This window comes from Syngnathoides biaculeatus, chromosome 2 (assembly GCF_019802595.1).
Source record: "Syngnathoides biaculeatus isolate LvHL_M chromosome 2, ASM1980259v1, whole genome shotgun sequence".
NCBI classification, from domain to species: domain Eukaryota; kingdom Metazoa; phylum Chordata; class Actinopteri; order Syngnathiformes; family Syngnathidae; genus Syngnathoides; species Syngnathoides biaculeatus.
The window spans coordinates 17,631,504-17,649,201 of NC_084641.1; the positions used below are offsets into that span (position 1 = coordinate 17,631,504).

The window sequence follows — 17,698 nt, forward strand, 5'->3', positions numbered from 1 at the left end:
CTTGTAACATGGCCAAGACCAAAGAGCTGTCCAAAGACACCAGAGAGAAAATTGTACAAGTCCACACGTCTGGAAAGGGCTACGGAGAAATTGCCAAGCAGCTTGGTAAAAAAAAAAAAGGTCCACTGTTGGAGCAATCAGTAGAAAATGGAAGAAGATAAACATGACGGTCAATCTCAATGGGAGTGGAGCCCCATGCAAGATGTCACCTCATGGGGTCTCAGTGATCCTTAGAAAGATGAGGAATCAGCCCAGGACTACACGTGTTTCTCAGGAACAGCCCAGAAACCTCTCTGATCTAGAGATCTGTTTGGAGGATTGTGCCAAAATCACTCCTGCAGTGTGTGCAAACCTGGTGAACAACTACAGGAAACGTTTGACCGCTGTAATTGCAAACAAAGGCTACTGTACCAAATATTAACATTGGTTTTCTCAGGTGTTCAAATACTTATTTGCAGCTGTATCACACAAATAAATCGTAAAAAAAAAATCATACATTGTAATTTCTGGATTTTTCTTTTTCGATGATCTCTCTCACAATGGACATGCACCTACGATGAAAATTTCAGACCCCTCCATGATTTCTAAGTGGGAGAACTTGCAATATTAGCAGGATGTTCAAATACTTATTTTCTTCACTGTATGTTGAAGTGTCTTGAGGTCTTTTATTTAAAAAAAAAATCCTTTACTGTTTTTTTATGACATCTTGGTAACAAGGAACCATGTTCAATTGATTTGAGGCCCTTTATTTCAATAAAAGTAGTCATTTGCTTCCATTTTGTGCCACCTTGGTGCCAATGAACCTGAAGTTGAGGAGCATCATTTAGGCGGAAGTAACATTTTTTTTTTCAATATCTTGTATCGTTGTGGTGCCTGGGAGCTATGGTGAACTGAGTTTAGGAGCTTCATTTTAGACAAAAGTAGTGCAAGGCACTAAGGAACTAGGTTGAAGTGAGTGTACAGACTTTATTTAGATAAAAGTCCTGGTTTGCTGTCATGTGGCATCTCGGGGCCAAGGAGCTCAGTTGAACTGAGTTGAGTAATTCGTCTAGACAAAATTAATGCGTTGTTGTCATTTTGTGTCATTTTAGTGCTTAGGAACTATGTTGAAGTGAGTTTCGGGCTTCATTTTAGATAAAGGTATCGCTTTGCCACCATCTTCTGGCATCTTGTACAAGGAGCTATGTTAAAGTTGAATTTTTCACTCAATTTTTTTTTTTTTTAATAAAATACATTGTTGTTGACAACTTTTCATCTCATTACACCCCCTCCCAAAAAACATGAATTTGTTGTAATACTACAACTCCCTCCCCACCCCCACCCCCTCAAAAACAGTCACCTTTTTCCTTCAATCTTGGTGCCAAGTGACTATGTTGAAGTGAGATGCGGTGCTTCATTTTAGATCAAAGTAGTGCTTTGATGGGATCTCGTAGCGTCTTTAGGCAATTGTAAGGCTTTTTAGGTGCGGCGCTAATGACTCTAGTGCGTAAGTCGTCGCTAACGTTCCCTCGTCTGCTCCCAAGGAATACCGAGACCGGAAAAAGGAGAACCAGGAGCGTCTGGCCGAGGACACGGAAGCCAACGAAGCTATGGACGCGCCCCTGCCCCCGCACAGCACCCCCAGAGAGCGTCTGTGGAGAGCCTTCGAGAACCCACATACGTCCACCATGGCGCTGGTTTTCTACTACGTGACGGGCTTCTTCATCGCCGTGTCGGTCATCGCCAACGTGGTGGAGACGGTCCCGTGCCGGCCCCTCAAGGGCAGCGTCAAGGAGCTCCCGTGCGGCGAGAAGTACCAGCTGGCCTTCTTCTGCATGGACACGGCGTGCGTGCTCATCTTCACCTTTGAGTATCTGATGCGTCTGTTCGCCGCGCCCAGTCGCTGCAAGTTCATGCGCTCGGTCATGTCGGTCATCGACGTGGTGGCCATCATGCCCTACTACATCGGCCTGGTCATGCCTGAGAACGAGGACGTGAGCGGCGCCTTTGTCACGCTGAGGGTCTTCCGTGTCTTCCGGATCTTCAAGTTCTCGCGCCACTCGCAGGGTCTGAGGATTCTGGGCTACACGCTCAAGAGCTGCGCCTCGGAGCTGGGCTTCCTGCTCTTCTCCCTCACCATGGCCATCATCATCTTCGCCACCGTCATGTTTTACGCCGAGAAGGGGACCAAGGGCTCCACCTTCACCTCCATCCCGGCCTCCTTCTGGTACACCATCGTCACCATGACGACACTGGGGTGAGTCATCCCTCCCTGCCTCCCTACCGTGTCCGCTTGTGTGTCGCCATAGCAACCACGCACGTTTTGGCCTGGTGTTTGCGCATCCTGCCGCGTACTCCTCCCACGCCGCGCTGCTCGAGCGTGGCGACCAATCTTCATTCTGCCACCGCCCACACGTATGCAGAGTGTATGCGGGTGGAACAATGGTCAGGGTGTGCGTTGTCACGGATAGACAAACACGTTGGAAAGGTCGTCCCTAGTCATGAACACAGCAGATTTCATGTTTTGCAATATTTGTCTGGCACTGTCTGGTCAAACGTGGATATTTCAGCCCATTTCTACCTTGAAACGCCTTGTGGTAAATTGCATATCCCAGTAGAATATATAATTCCTAATGACCTACCAGTGGAGGTATGGAAGCAATTTAGAGAGGTGGCTGTGGAGTTTTTTGACGAACTTATTCAAAAGAATACTAGCGAGAGAGAAAATGCCAGAGGAATGGAGGAAAAGTGTGCTAGTTCCCATTTTTAAGAACAAAGGTGATGTTCAGAGCTGTGGGAACTGTAGAGGAATAAAGATGATGAGCCACACAATGACGTTATAGGAAAGAGTTGTGGAGGCTAGACTCAGGACAGAAGTAAGTATCTGCGAGCAACAGTATGGTTTCATGCCTAGAAAGAGTACCACAGATGCATTATTTGCCTTGAGGATGCTCGTGGAAAAGTACAGAGAAGGTCAGAAGGAGCTACATTGTGTCTTTGTGGATCTAGAGAAAGCCTATGACAGAGTACCAAGAGAGGAACTGTGGTACTACTATATATGTCGTACAATACTTGGCTACTCTCCCCACCTATGACAAACACACACTTTCACACTTCCACTCGTAGTGAGTCAGAGCAGGCAGTTGTGTGCTGTTGTGAGTCAAAGTGTCTCGTCCTTTATTGTAGTATATCGGAATATGTCATTGCTTTTTGTGATAACTCGCAACATGTAGTCGGGTGTAGCTTTTTAGACAGTGTCTTCGATTGGCCCGGGTCACAGTGTATCGTCTTTCCCGTCTTCTTGTCTCTTGGTGGGAAGGATCTATGTTGAAATGAGTTGAGGAGTTTAATCTAAACAAAACAAAAAAAAAAAAGTAATACTTTGCCACCATATTGTGTCATTTCATTGCCTCTAAACTGACTATAATCAAATGAGTTGAGATGGTTCATTTTCGACAAACGCCGTGCCTTGCTGCCATCTTGGTGTTAAAGAATTCAATTGAAGTGAAATATATGGATGTGCCCTGCGACTGACTGGCGACCAGTTCACGGCGTAGTCCGCCATTCACCCGGCTGGGATAGGCTCCAGCCCAGGATAAGTGGTGTTAAAAATGGACAGATGGATGGATGGATGGATGGACGGATGGATAGATTGAGCAGCTCGAGCTAGGAAAAAAGCAGTGCTTTCTTACCATCTTATGGTGTCTCAGTGCCAAGGAACTATGTTGAAATGAGTTACAGAGCTTCATTACGGCAAAAGTAGCACTTTCCCATCGTCATGTGACATCTCAGTGCTGCCAAACTAAGTTGATGTGAGTGAAGGAGCTTAATTTTAAAAAGTAGTGCTTTGCCAGCATGTTGCTTCATTTTGGTTCCTCGGAACTATAATAAAGTGAGTTGAGGGACTTCGTTTTATGACAAAAGTAGTACTTTACTGCCATCTTGTTGCGAAAGAACTCGGTTGAAGTTAATTGAAGTGCTTCATTTAGAGGGGAAAAAAAGGTTGTCACCATCTTGTGGGATTTTAGTGCCAAGAAGCTAAAGTATGTTTACATTAGTTTCTGAGCTGAGACAAAAGTAATCTTGTGGTTTCAACTAAGTTGACGTGAGTTTTGGAGCAGATTTTTTTTCCAACAGGTAGTGCTTTGCCACCATTTTGTGTTATTTTGTTGCCCACGGACTAAAATGAAGTGATTTTAGGAGGTGATTTTAGAAAAAAACAAGTTCCCTGCCACCATCTTGGTATCAAGGAACTGGGTTGAAATGAATTGAGGAGCTTTGTTTGGAAATGAAAAACAGTGCTTTGTCACCATCATGTAGCATTTCAGCGGCAAGAAACTACAGTCTGTTGAAGTGAGTTGTTGAGCTTCATTGAGACAAAAGTAGTGCTTTGCTGCCAACGTGTGCCACGATGCGGTCAGTCACCGTGTGTAGTCCTTCCTTGTCAAAGGCGGTGGGAACCCCTTGCGTCTTTCTTTTCATTTGTCTTTGATTGGTGTGAGTCGGGGGTCATGTTTCTTTCATTTGGTGCATGAAAGTGCGTTGCAATGTGTTGGTCGCTCGTTGCAGTCGGTTACAGCGCGCCGCGGGACGTCTTGGGCGAGTGGTGTCAGGTCAGCGCTTCATTTGGAACGGGGGGTCAAAGCGACTCACGGACTTTATCCTTTGATTGTAGCGTGTCGGGTGAGTCATGACTGGTTCTCGTGTGTTGCCTTTGAATGGTTTGAGTCACGCAGGTATCTGGAATTGTGCCTGAAAGGTTGTCATAAGAGGCCGTTTTGGTGAGTCTACGCAGATAAATTGCATTTCCATTCATTTCCATGGGGAACACTTTTAACTCATATCTCAAAGCATCACAGTCAAATATGTAAGTGAGTTGTAGCGTGTATAGTGGGTGTCTTGCAGTGGAAAGAATGTGTGTTTGATTCCCAGACCCAGCCAGGAGCAGCTTTTGTATTTTGTCTCTAAGATAAAGAATCTTCTTCTTTTGTCCGTCTTGTTTTTTTTTGCTGCTCTTTGTTTGCTCACGTTGTTGCCACAAGCCCTCGGCGTCTGCCGCTCTCTTTATTGCTCTGCTCCGCTGGCTGCCACAGCGCAGTGACGGCAACACCGAGGAAGACTTTCTAGTTAGTAGCTGAGGCGAGAAAACTTTATCATGACCCTTATCCAATCGCATCATTCACTCATTCATTCATCGGCGACTAACACGGTGATAGATGTGCTGTTTTATTTGAAGTGTGCTCTCAAAATAACCGGAGCTGAATATAGATGATGAAGATGATGTGTTACTGTGTGCGAGGATGTGCGAATAAATGTCAGTGTCTGTTACAAATGAATGTCACCGCGTGGCAAAGTAGTGACTGTTGCTGTGTACGCATATAGTAGTGAAGGTTACTGTAACTAATAACTGTGTACTATAGCGTGTAGAATGCCAGTGAGTGGTACTGTGTGCTTACAGTGGAAAAAAAATAAGTATTTGAACACCCTGCCATATTGCAAGTTCTCCCACTTACAAATCACAGAGGTGTCTGAAATATTCATCGTAGGTGCATGTCCACTGTGAGAGAGATCATCTAAAAAGAAAATTCCAGAAATCACAATGTACGATTTTTTTAACAATTTGTGTGATGCAGCTGCAAATAAGTATTTGAACACCTGTCTATCAGCTAAAATTCTGACCCTCAGAGACCTGTTAGTCCGCCTTTAAAAGTCTTCCTCCACTCCATGTATTATCCTGAGTCAGATGCGCCTGTGTGAGGTCGGTAGCTGCATAAAGGCACCTGTCCACCCCATACAATCAGTAAGACTCATGTATGTAACGTGGCTGAGTCCAAAGAGCTGTCCAAAGATACCAGAGAGAAAATTGTACAACTCCACACGGCTGGAAAGGGCTATGGAGAAAGTCCACTGTTGGAGCAATCATTAGAAAATGGAAGAAGCTAAACACGACGGTCAATCTCAATGGGAGTGGAGCCCCATGCAAGATGTCACCTCGTGGGGTCTCAATGATCCTCAGAAAGGTGAGGAATCAGCCCAGGACTACACGACATGACTTGGTCAATGACATGAAAAGAGCTGGGACCACCGTTTCCAAGGTGATTGTTAGTAATACACTAAGATGTCATGGTTTGAAATCATGAATGGTACGGAAGGTTCCCCTGCTTAAACCAACACATGTCAAGGCCTGTTTTAAGTTTGTCAAAGACCATTTAGATGATACAGAGGAGTCGTGGGAGAAAGTTTTGTGGTCAGATGAGACCAAAACTTAACTTTTTGGTCATAATTCCACTAACCGTGTTTGGAGGAAGACAAATGATGAGTTCCATCCCAAGAACACCATCCCGACTGTGAAGCATGGGGGTGGTAGCAACATGCTTTGAGGGGGGTTTTCTGCACATGGGACAGGACGACTCCACTGTATTAAGGTGAGGGTGACCGCGGCCATGTATTGTGAGATATTGGGGCACAACCTCTTTCCCTCAGCCAGAGCATTGAAGATGGGTCGTGGCTGGGTCTTTCAACATGACAATGACCCAAAGCACACAGCCAAGAAAACCAAGGAGTGGCTCTGTAAGAACCATATCAAGGTTCTGCCGTGGCCTAGCCAGTCTCCAGACCTAAACCTAATGGAAAATCTTTCCGTGTTGTTTCTCAAAGAAAGCCCAGAAACCTGTCTGATCTAGAGAAGATCTGTGTGTGTGCAAACCTGGTGAACAACTACAGGAAATTTTGACCTCTGTAATTGGAAACAAAGGCTGTACCAAATATTAATATTGGTTTTCTCAGGTGTTCAAATACTTATTTGCAGCTGTTTCACACAAATAAATCGTTAAAAAAAATCATACAATGTGATTTCTGGATTTTTCTTTTTAGATGATCTCTCTCACAGTGGACATGCACCTACGATGAAAATTTCAGACCCCTCCATGATTTCTAAGTGGGCGACCTTGCAATGTAGCAGGGTGTTCTCATACTTATTTTCTTCACTGTATATGCCGTGGCGTGTCCTTCTGCAAGGAGTATGACCCAAAATATTGCAATAGAAATGGGGTTGTACAATAGAGTACCGCTAAGATGAAATATATTCAAATGCAAATAGGGAGAGGTGGCATCCCCATCTTCAGCAGACTGGAGAAAACACGGAAGCAGCATTCTTCCTCCTGCAACTTTCATCATCACATTATCAATTAAACATGGCTGCCAAAGGGGAGGGGGAAGATATCGCAGAGGGCGAAAGATGAGGAGCACCAGGAAGACGACTAAGCTGACGGCCTTTTTGATGAACTCGAAGTGATCGGCCGACACTTGAATCCGACGTCCTTGTGAACCAAGGCTGTGACTTTTGCCACAAGACAGGATAGAAATATGCACCTAACTTTTTTCCCAGCCTCACGACACGACAGCCAAGACAGTCAAGTACAACATGAAGGCCTTGAGTTGAATACGCAATACAATTCAATTTAATTTTGTTTACATTATGTGTAGCGCCAAATCACAACAGAACTCGTCTCTGGGCACTTTAGACATGGACCAGGTCTAAGAAAACATTCCTTACGCAGTAAAAAACGGCATAGAGAGTGAAAAAGAAAGCAACAGACGGGCAAAGAGAGACAGAGGTGAAGTTTTTTTTGTTTTTTTTTTTTTTCCTGCGTCTCTCTCTTTAGTGCTTTCGTAGGTTGATTGGACACGCCTAGTTGTTCAAGGTATAATGGGTGCTTGATTTTTAATTTGAAGCTAAATTTCATAGGAAGCCAGTGGAGTGAGGCCAGCGACGAGGAGACAATCTTTTCTTCTCGTCGTAATAAGTACTGCAGCATTTCAGACGTTGCTGAGTCTTTAACTTGCTGGAGCGACCTGCTAGGAGACAATTACAGTAATGGAGCCCAAAGGTCAATGAGCGCATTTACTAATTTATCAGCTTGGGCTAATGGCAAGAAATTCCTCCCCCCAAAAAAACGAAGATCACCCAAGGGAGAGAATTGTGTCGTCAACACTTTTGTCTGTGAATGTTGAATCATAAATCCTGGTCATGAATGATACTGCGGTTTTTTTCACTGTGCAGCTTGGGGCGAGTGCAAAGGAATCTAAGCAGCTATAACAATAGAAACTTCGGTTCTGAGGTCATCTGAGCCGAGCATAATTACTTTGGTTTTATCAGTACTGTAGTAGGAAATTATCGATCATCCATTTTCGTCAGGTTTCATCGATATGTAGAGTTGCCTGTCATCAGCATAGCAGTGGGAGCTGAAAGAGATTTTTCTAATAATACTACTTCGAATAATACTATACTACAAGGGAAGCATGGGGAAACTAAGGAGTCAAGGTACAGAACCCTGCAGGACATCATGACCAAATTTTTCCAATATTTTTACCAATATTTGGAAACTGCAGGTGATCTAAGAAGTACGATTTAAAGTAAATGAAGTTCTTTCCATACCAGTGGGATGCTCTAATCTCAGTAAGAGGATTTGGTGGTCAAGTGTGTCAGTAAGGCCTTAATAAGGGTTTAATAACTTTCACTAGAGCAGTCTCAGGACGGTGGTTTATTCTGAATGAAGACTCACACTCATATCTTTTTTTTTTTTTTTTTTTTTTGGAGAAAGTCATTTTATTGTTTTGCAACTGGTTTCTCAAGAATTTTGGACAGGAAGGAAAGATTGGATATTGATGTGTAGTTGGCTAGGACACAAGGATGTGTTTCTAAAGTTTGATTTTAATTACAGACGGGTGCAAAGGCTGCCAATGGGGAGACAATGATCATGTCAGACCTGAAAAACACACAGGGACTTTTCAAATATTAAAAGATTTTTTTCATTTTTTTAAATCTGTGACTGGCTCCACACATGAACATTTTTAAAAAATCTGTCATTTAACAGCTCTGGTCATAATTTGTGTACTGCGCTCTGATATTATCAACACAGAACACCGCACAGATAAATCTTTGTATTTAAGATTGTTGGCCAACTACAGCGTGAGATCCCGGCAAGTGAGATCTCAAACTCAAATACAAAATGAGATCTGTGAGAGTTGACTATGAAATGAGAGCATTCAGCTCCTTCCAAAATGAAAGCGCTTGAAAGTGGAAGTCAGTGATGGTGTTTTTGTTTTTTTTTTACGCGAGTGTACAGCCCACAGGAGGACTTTCTGCCTCCTCCGAGTGGAGTGAACAATAATCCAATTAGCATTGGCTCTCTGTGCTGAATCACCATTGGCTGATAAGCATCCAGATGATCGTCCGATTGGTCAGTTGACGACTAATGGAGTTTTCGTTTCATTAGTATTATTTTTGAATTGTTATCATGCCTGATCTGGAATCGGTGTGTCTACTTTTAGATCCATTAAACCTCTTTGCGAGTCACTGCTGGTGTAGTGCTTACACGCGCCTGACTTTGGTGCGGGTAGCGTGGGATCGATTCCCGCTCGGCGATGGTGTCGATATCTGCCCTGCGACTGACAGGCTACCAGTTCAGGGTGTAGTCCACTTTTCCCCCCGAAGCGGCCTGGGTTAGGCTCTGGCTCTCCCGTGACCCTTGTAAGGATGAGCGGCTTGGATAATGGATGGATAGATGGATAAACCTCTTTGCTTCCTTCCTTCCTTCCTTCCTTTCTCCTCATTTTGTCATTACCTTCTGTCCTTGTCTCCTTATTTAATTGTCTGTACTTGTCTTCTTATATCTTTGTCCTTGTCTCATATTTCCTAAATGACTTATCTTTACTTCTCTCCTCGTGTCCCCATTTCTTCCTCGTTTCCTTCCCTCCTTGTCTTGTCACATTCTCGTTTCCTTTTCTGACAGTTTTTGCACCTCCTTATTTCCATTTGTCATTTTCTTGCTGCCTTCCTCTTCCCCCATGATCTCAATTTCATTTTCTCTCCATCTTCTCATTTCCTTCTCATCCTCTTTCCTCACGTCATCATTTCCTTCTCACCTTGTCTCCTCAGGTTTCCGTTTCCTCCTCTCCTATCCTGCCTTCCTTCTGCCCTTCTCATGTCTTCATTTCCTTCTCTCTCTCCATGTTGGCATTTTCTCCTTTTTTTGTCGTTTCCTTCCAATACTCCTCGTGTACTAGCAGGATGCCTGTCAGATTCACGTTGGTTTGTCTGACAGTTGTCACGGCGACCATTCGACCCTCTGACATTCTTTTTTTTTTTTTTTTTTTTCAAGTGTTGTTGCCGCTCTTCTAGAACATTCCCTTCTCAGAGTTTCCCTCTGTGTTGAGTGCGGGATGACATAATCCCATCATGAAATATTTAAACACTAGAACCGGGATGACCCAGCCCTTGTGGGACCTCCCACTCTTGTGAAACCTTTATTTGTCCCGATGTCTGACCAAGTGCCACCCTCGCCTCTGCTTTTGCGCGTGCGTGCGTCCGGCATGAAGATGAAATGTAATGATGACGACATCAAGTGACTGGAGGATGACATGTGACAAGTGGATGACATAAGGTGATAGCAACATGTGACATGAGGATCAATCGATCAAACTTCATATGCGGAGCACTTTTCATGCAGAAAATGCCACTCAAAGTATTTTACATGAATCAAAATCAACCCCGCCCACCTCTTGTCCACAAGGACACAGACATGACTAAACATATACGTTAAATGATAAATATGCATCCCCTCCTGACTGATCATCAGTATTGGGAAGATTACTTTGAAAATGTATTTGATTAGGTGGCACGGTGGAGCAGTTGGTAAAACGTTGGCCTCACAGTTCTGAGGACCCAGGTTCGATCCCGGCCCTGCCTGTATGGCGTTTGCATGTTCTCCCCGTGCCTACGTGGGTTTCCTCCCGCAACCCAAAAACATCTAACATTAATTGGACACTCTAAATTGGCCCGAGGTTTGATTGTGATGGTGGCTGTTTGTCTCTGTTTGCCCTGCGATTGGCTGGCAACCAGTTCAGGGTGTACCCCCCCTCCTGCCCGTTGACAGCTGGGATTGGCTCCAGCACTCCCGGCGACCCTCGTGAGGATAAGCGGCAAAAGAAAATGGATGGATGGATCGATTTGATTACAATAACAAGTTACTCTGCTAAAAATGTCGGAGTAGTGTTACTATTTCAATTCCTTTCTCAAAGTAATATAATTACATTTGATTACATCTTTATTACTTATACTAACTTTGAATGACAGCCTCAACAGGAACCCCTCCTGTCATGAGCACGAGGCACGGGGGCGGGCCCAAATGCAGGACTCCGAGACGAGGACATGATATTAAGCGTGGTTTTATTCCAAACAAAAGTCGAATACCAATAAGCAGTCCAAAATAGGCAGAGGCACAAAAACGCTAGGCTATAGGCAAGATCCAAAAACATGAAGCAAGGTCCCGTGACTATGAGGCAACACTTGTCATGTGAACAAAACGTAACAAGGCTAAGGAGGCACAGATAAGCTGTGACAATTTACGCACAGTAGCGGAGTATCGCAAAACGCCCTAATACAAACACAACGAACTGGCAAATGCCGATGACACATTCCCAACTGACATGCCTGGGCTAATTAGTGTCCAATGTACAGCAGCTGCGTGACAGCAGTCAGAGGCGGTACCGACCAAGGCAGTGGCTTGGCCATGCCCCTGACACCCCCCCCCCCCCTAAACACCATCGGCCATTATTTTGGAATTAACCAGTTTTTCCCTATCCATCCATTCCTCCATCTTCAAAGCTGCTTATCCGCACAAGGAAGACAACACCCTGAACTGGTCGCCAGTCAGTCATAGGTCATGGTTGCTCTTTACTAAACCGATAAAGCATGATGACACGAAAATTCATCATAAAAATCTTTGCATGTGGAAAAACCTTATTATACCGTGTTGACCTAATGACAAGTGTTGACACTTTGAACAATATCACTTCATCTGACAACTCAGATGAGTGACTGTTCAGTGACTTAAGTTCAAAATTATGAATATGAAATTGTTCAAAAGTCACTGTTTTGTGTGTGTTCAAAAACGTAACTATGAATCCACAGTGGTTAGGCCAGCCCTGTTTTGTCTGTGATGAAGGCCACCTAAAACTTGCCTTAGGCCACCCCATGAATTCGCCCTCAAATTCATTACGTATATTGTTTGTTATTTTCCCTCTTAGAATAGTGTGGTGATGGCACATGCTTTGACATTGACAAAAAACGGAAACCTCATGAAATTCTTTTCAGAAATGAAAGTAACAACAATTTCAATTTCCATGCATTCATTGCCTTTGAAGGGAATATCGATTCCCCAACATGGCTGCCACACAGACATGTCCTTTATAGAGCTCGTGCACCTACGCCATAAAATCACGTGATCCAGTCAAACAAAGCATTGTTGCAAGTTAATTCTGGTGAGACAAAACAAAAATACGTCTTGTAGCTCGATGCCCACAGTTTTGTCTGATACCGTTAAACATTTAGAAGGTGATAATAAACGAAGGAACGTGGAAAAACGAGAGACACTTGGCACAGAGGACCCATATTTAATGCCGAAGTCAATGTTTCCACTGATAACAAATTGGACTGTTAACCCGCTTCTGCTTGTTTTGGATAACTGGATCGACACATGTGGTGAGTAAGTCGTCGAGATTTACACGGAAGAGTTTGGAAGTGTAGAAAAGTCTGGACGCATAAAAGTACTTCGTTGCTGGATCTGTTCTCAATCAAGAATAAATCCGACATAGTGACAGGGAGAGACGGCTCCTGAACACGGAAGCGTATTCAGCCACACATTAACCTTTGCCAGAATCCATCGATCTTTTCTGCTAGTATTCAATACAAATACCAATATTTAAATAAATGACCCCTGGTATTACACAAACTCTCATTCATTAACTATGATCAGAAAAAAAAAAAGAGGCCGGAGACACCTCCACGGAACGTACACAGAAGCGATTGCGGCCACACTTAACCTCCATAAACCTCTGCAATTTTTTTTTTTTAAATACGCATTGTTCTCAAATGAGTCGATTTGGCATTATAGATACTAATTGGTAATTTGAGATGAAGAATAATTCCTATTGAAATGAACTGATCGCTACACAGCTGTGTGTGTATTTTGGTTGGGCACCGTCCCATCACATTTAATTGCCGAAATCCATCGATCTTTTCTGGACTTTTCATCTGGTATTCCACAGAACGACCTCTTTGAATATCTGTCTCCTCTGTTGTGACAGCCAACAGCACGACAGGTCTCGGGCAATTAGCAAAATCTGCTCTGGTTCAACGGCTCCCGCAGTGCAGAGCAGCTAGGCTTGACCGGCAATATGGCCCCGTGCAAACTGTGACGTCACGTGCACGAGCTCTATAGAGTTTATATCTATGGTCAGAACCGCTACACACATTCCTAGTTGTGTTAACAATAACGTGAATGGCCATGTCATGCGTGATTGGCAACCCCAACACAATATATGAAATGACAATTGATCACACGGCAATGCTTCGACACCCCTTGAATTACTCTGACAGGGGTTTATCATGTGTATAACTATGTAGCTATTAGCTAATAAGCTAAACAGGCACTTGAAGCTGTCACTAGCGAATTGAAGCACAAAGTCTTATTGAACAATGTATCTGATGTGATATGAAATGTTTCTGTGATGCATTATATGCCAAGATAAGGTGTGTGTGTTTTTTTTTTGTTTGTTTTTTGTTTTTTGTTCTTTGCTTTTTAGACTAATGGTAAGAAAAAAACAAATTAAAATTTGATGCACCTCAATGTATAGTTTACACTGAAAATCAATGTTGGAGTCATTTTGTAAATACAAAACAGGATAAATATACAACATGGTCATTGAGTGAAGATGAGCACTGATATATTTCTATATTTCAAATTTATCATAACAGTTCATTTCCATTTAATAATCATTTCTCTTGTTTCCTTTTGTCGCTTTGGTGGTTTGAGAACTGCATTATTGAGCTTACAGTGGCATCTGTTGGCTCAGAATGCAGCAGCATAGAGTAACAAAATGTAGACTTTTTCAAGGTTTAAAAAGTTCGATCACAATTCAGAAGTATACATTACAAAATGAGGTCAGGGGCTCACTCGACCTAGACTCACTCCTGAGTCTTAACATTTTCTAGAATGCTGACAAACTAATAAATTGCACCTGATCGTGACACCGTCGAAGCCGCAGTCATTGATTAAAACATTGTGGACGCAGGTACGGCGACATGGTTCCCAACACCATCGCCGGGAAGATTTTCGGCTCCATCTGCTCGCTGAGCGGCGTGCTGGTCATCGCCCTCCCCGTGCCCGTCATCGTGTCCAACTTCAGTCGAATCTACCACCAGAACCAGCGCGCAGACAAGATGCGAGCGCAGCAGGTCGGTGCACCGGGAAAATCACCATATCATCAACGGCAACGTCAACACAATCACATCTTCGCATTCATTACATTAAAAAAAAAAATAATAATAATAATAATTAAAACTGGACGAAACTATGTACTGTACCTGAATTTACTACTCTGACTACACCAAGCAGTGGACAACCCAACTCTGAACTACACTACTTTAACTTACACTCCTGTTATTACACTACACGAACTGCCTATTCTTGCTAAATACGCTTAACAAATTACTCTCACTTAACTTGCTACACTACTCTCAGTACACATTTGTAGTAACAGTACTCTTACCACCCTACTCATCCCACTGTACCAATGTAACTATTTTACCATAACTACACAAATTTAAACTGGAATACTCTCGTTATATGACTCTACACTATTCTTAATCACTACACTATATCAAGTACCATAATCTCATCACATCACTACACTAGTTTAAAGTTCTCCTACAATACTGCCATACTGCACTAATTACTTTTCACTGAACTAACCAAGTACAAAACTCTCTGAAACTATAGTACTGTAACTACATGACTCTCACTACACTACATTTACTACACTTCTCTCGATACACTATTCCAAGTTCTCGGTCCACTGCAGGACTACCTGCACCACTACTACTGATACACTACTGTAACTGACTATGCCCCTTATAACACACTATGTATGTTTACTACACGTCCGTAACTACGCAAAAGAGCTCAGCACAATGTGAAAATGGAATGTATCTCACAGAAAGTGCGCTTGGCTCGAATCCGCATGGCAAAGAAAGGAACTACTAACGCCTTCCTGCAATACAAAGAAGATCGAGCTCTTGGGGTGAGATACGTACTCGCACGTACACAATAAAAACAATTTGTGCTTGAAGGATACTGTGCAAAAAAAAAATATATATTTATATATTTGGATTGCTGATCTTTGAAGTCTATTTGAACCATTTACCACTTACAACACCACAATGCAGCTTGTCCTCAGTCTCAGTGTACACTTTCTGATCATACGTGTGCTTGCGTGACTGTGCAGGACCGCGACAGCGACAGCGGCGCTCTGTGCGTAAGGAACAAGTCGGCGTTCGAGCATCAACATCATCACCTTCTTCACTGTTTAGAGAAGACCACGGTCAGTAAAATATGCTTTAGTCTTTGCCATTATCACTGTATGTGACAATAATAAGTACAGTGGTGAGGTGTGCTGTAGGTTGTGACAGAAGACTTTAAGGTGGAGGTGGGACTGCATCAGGGATCAGCTCTGAGCCCCTTCCTGTTTGCTGTGGTAATGGATAGGCTGACAGATGAGGTTAGACTGGAATCCCCTTGGAGCATGATGATTGCAGATGATATCGTGATCTGCAGTGAAAGCAGGGAGCATGCAGAGGAACAATTAGAAAGATGGAGGCACGCACTGGAAAGGAGAGGAATGAAGATTAGCCGAAGTAAAACAGAACATATGTGCGTGAATGAGAAAGGTGGAGGGAGTAGAGTGAGGCTCCAGGGAGAAGACATAGCGAGGGTGGACGACTTCAAATACTTGGGGGTCAACAATCCAGAGCAATGGAGAGTGTGGGAAGGAAGTGAAGAAACAGGTCCAAGCAGGGTGGAACAGTTGGCGCAAGGTGTCTGGTGTGTTATGTGACAGAAGAGTCTCTGCTAGGATGAAGGGCAGCAAAGTTTATAAAACAGTGGTGAGGCCGGCCATGATGTACGGATTAGAGACGGTGGCACTGAAGAGACAACAGGAAGCAGAACTGGAGGTGGCAGAAATGAAGATGTTGAGGTTCTCGCTCGGAGTGACCAGGTTGGATAGGATCAGAAATGAGCTCATTAGAGGGACAGCCAAAGTTGGATGTTTTGGACACAAGGTTAGAGAGAGCAGACTTCGATGGTTTGGACTTGAGAGAGTGAGTATATTGGTAGAAGCGTGCTGAAGATGGCGCTGGCAGGCAAAAGAGCGAGAGGAAGACCAAAGAAAAGGTTGATGGATGATGTGAGGGAAGACATGAGGACGGTGGGTGGTAGAGAGGAAGATGCAGGAGATAGGCTTATATGGAAAAAGATGACACACTGTGGCGACCCCTAATGAGACAAGCCGAAAGGAAAAGAAGACTGTATGTGACTATAATAATAATAATAATGACAATAAGCACGACAACAGATTCATATTCAGCCTTGCCTCTGAGCGGTTTGCATGTTCTCCTCATTTCTGTGTGGATTTTCTCCAGGTACTCTGTTTTCCTCCCTCATCCCAAAAATATGCAAGGGTGGTTAATTGAAAATTCTAAATTGGGTCTTGGTGTGAATGAGAGTGCAAATGGTTGTTTATACCGGTATTTGCCCTGCAGTTGGCTGGCGACCAGTTCAGGGTGTACCTATCGTCTCGCCCAGAGTCGGTCAGAATAGGCTCCTGCACACCCATGATAGTAGCTAGATGGGAAATGGATGGATGGTCGAACAAAAAAAAGGGAAAAAAAATGGATTTTAACGAAATGCTTCAGATGAACGCACACGGTGATGCTCACTTGATGACAACAGCAGAATGACTCACAAATGCCGAGGATGTTTTGTGTGGGCCCTCGTTTCCGCAAAATAATTGGCCGAGTCATGGAGTTTTGTAGGAAATCTGAGCGGATGAAAGAAAATGGGGATGACGTTGTGATGGAAAAAGTCATACTAACTCAATTGTACGAAATTTAGGGCCTCCAAAAATAAGGTTCCATTGGAATTGGTGTCAAGGAAGTATGTTCAAGTGATACATCCTAACTGTTCTCAGATATTTGTGCGTTAGAAAGGCACTAAGTTTAGCCTGGATTGTGAGTTGAAGTTCTCGAGTCTTTGCTGCATCTGCATCTTTTTGCTCTGCTTACTATAGGCAACAGCGGCACGGTGGTTCAGCTGGTAAAGCGTTGGCCTCACAGTTGCGTGGACCCAGGTTCGAACCCGGCCCCGCCTGTGCGGAGTTTACATGTTCTCCCCGTGCCTGTGTGGGTTTCCTCCGGGCACTCCGGTTTCCTCCCACATCCCCAAAACATGCAACATAAATTGGACACTCTAAATTGCCCCTAGGTGTGATTGTGAGTGCGACTGTTGTCTGTCTCCATGTGCCCTGCGATTAGCTGGCAACCAGTTCAGGGTGTCCCCTGCCTCCTGCCCGTTGACAGCTGGGAAAGCTCCAGCACTCCCCGCGACCCTCGTGAGGATAAGCAGCAAAGAAAATGGATGAATAATATAGGCAATGATAAGCATGGCTGCACTTCAGCGCTGTGGAGGTAGAAATATTAAATGTGGACCTGATTTGATTGCATCAGTACGCTTATGTCCACCACAAAGCATTTTCTATTTTTTGGGGGAGCCGAGCACAGTAGCAGATAGGGCTCAAATAATGTTGTTTTTTTATGAAC

The 17,698-nt window shown here is 43.8% G+C and overlaps 1 protein-coding gene across 2 annotated transcripts in view; it reads left to right on the forward strand.

Moving 5' to 3' along the window:
• The window catches only part of kcnd1 (potassium voltage-gated channel, Shal-related subfamily, member 1), a 35,153-nt gene that overhangs the window by 12,900 nt on the left and 4,555 nt on the right, over nucleotides 1-17,698 (forward strand). For both annotated transcript variants that reach the window (XR_009797589.1, XM_061838206.1), the window contains exons 4-7: nucleotides 1,524-2,236; nucleotides 14,116-14,278; nucleotides 15,040-15,123; nucleotides 15,328-15,423. Coding sequence is in view for 1 of the 2 variants with exons in the window: in XM_061838206.1 (XP_061694190.1) it covers nucleotides 1,524-2,236; nucleotides 14,116-14,278; nucleotides 15,040-15,123; nucleotides 15,328-15,423 (1,056 nt within the window). In the remaining variant the exon portion in view is untranslated. The remainder of the gene's footprint in view (nucleotides 1-1,523; nucleotides 2,237-14,115; nucleotides 14,279-15,039; nucleotides 15,124-15,327; nucleotides 15,424-17,698) is intronic.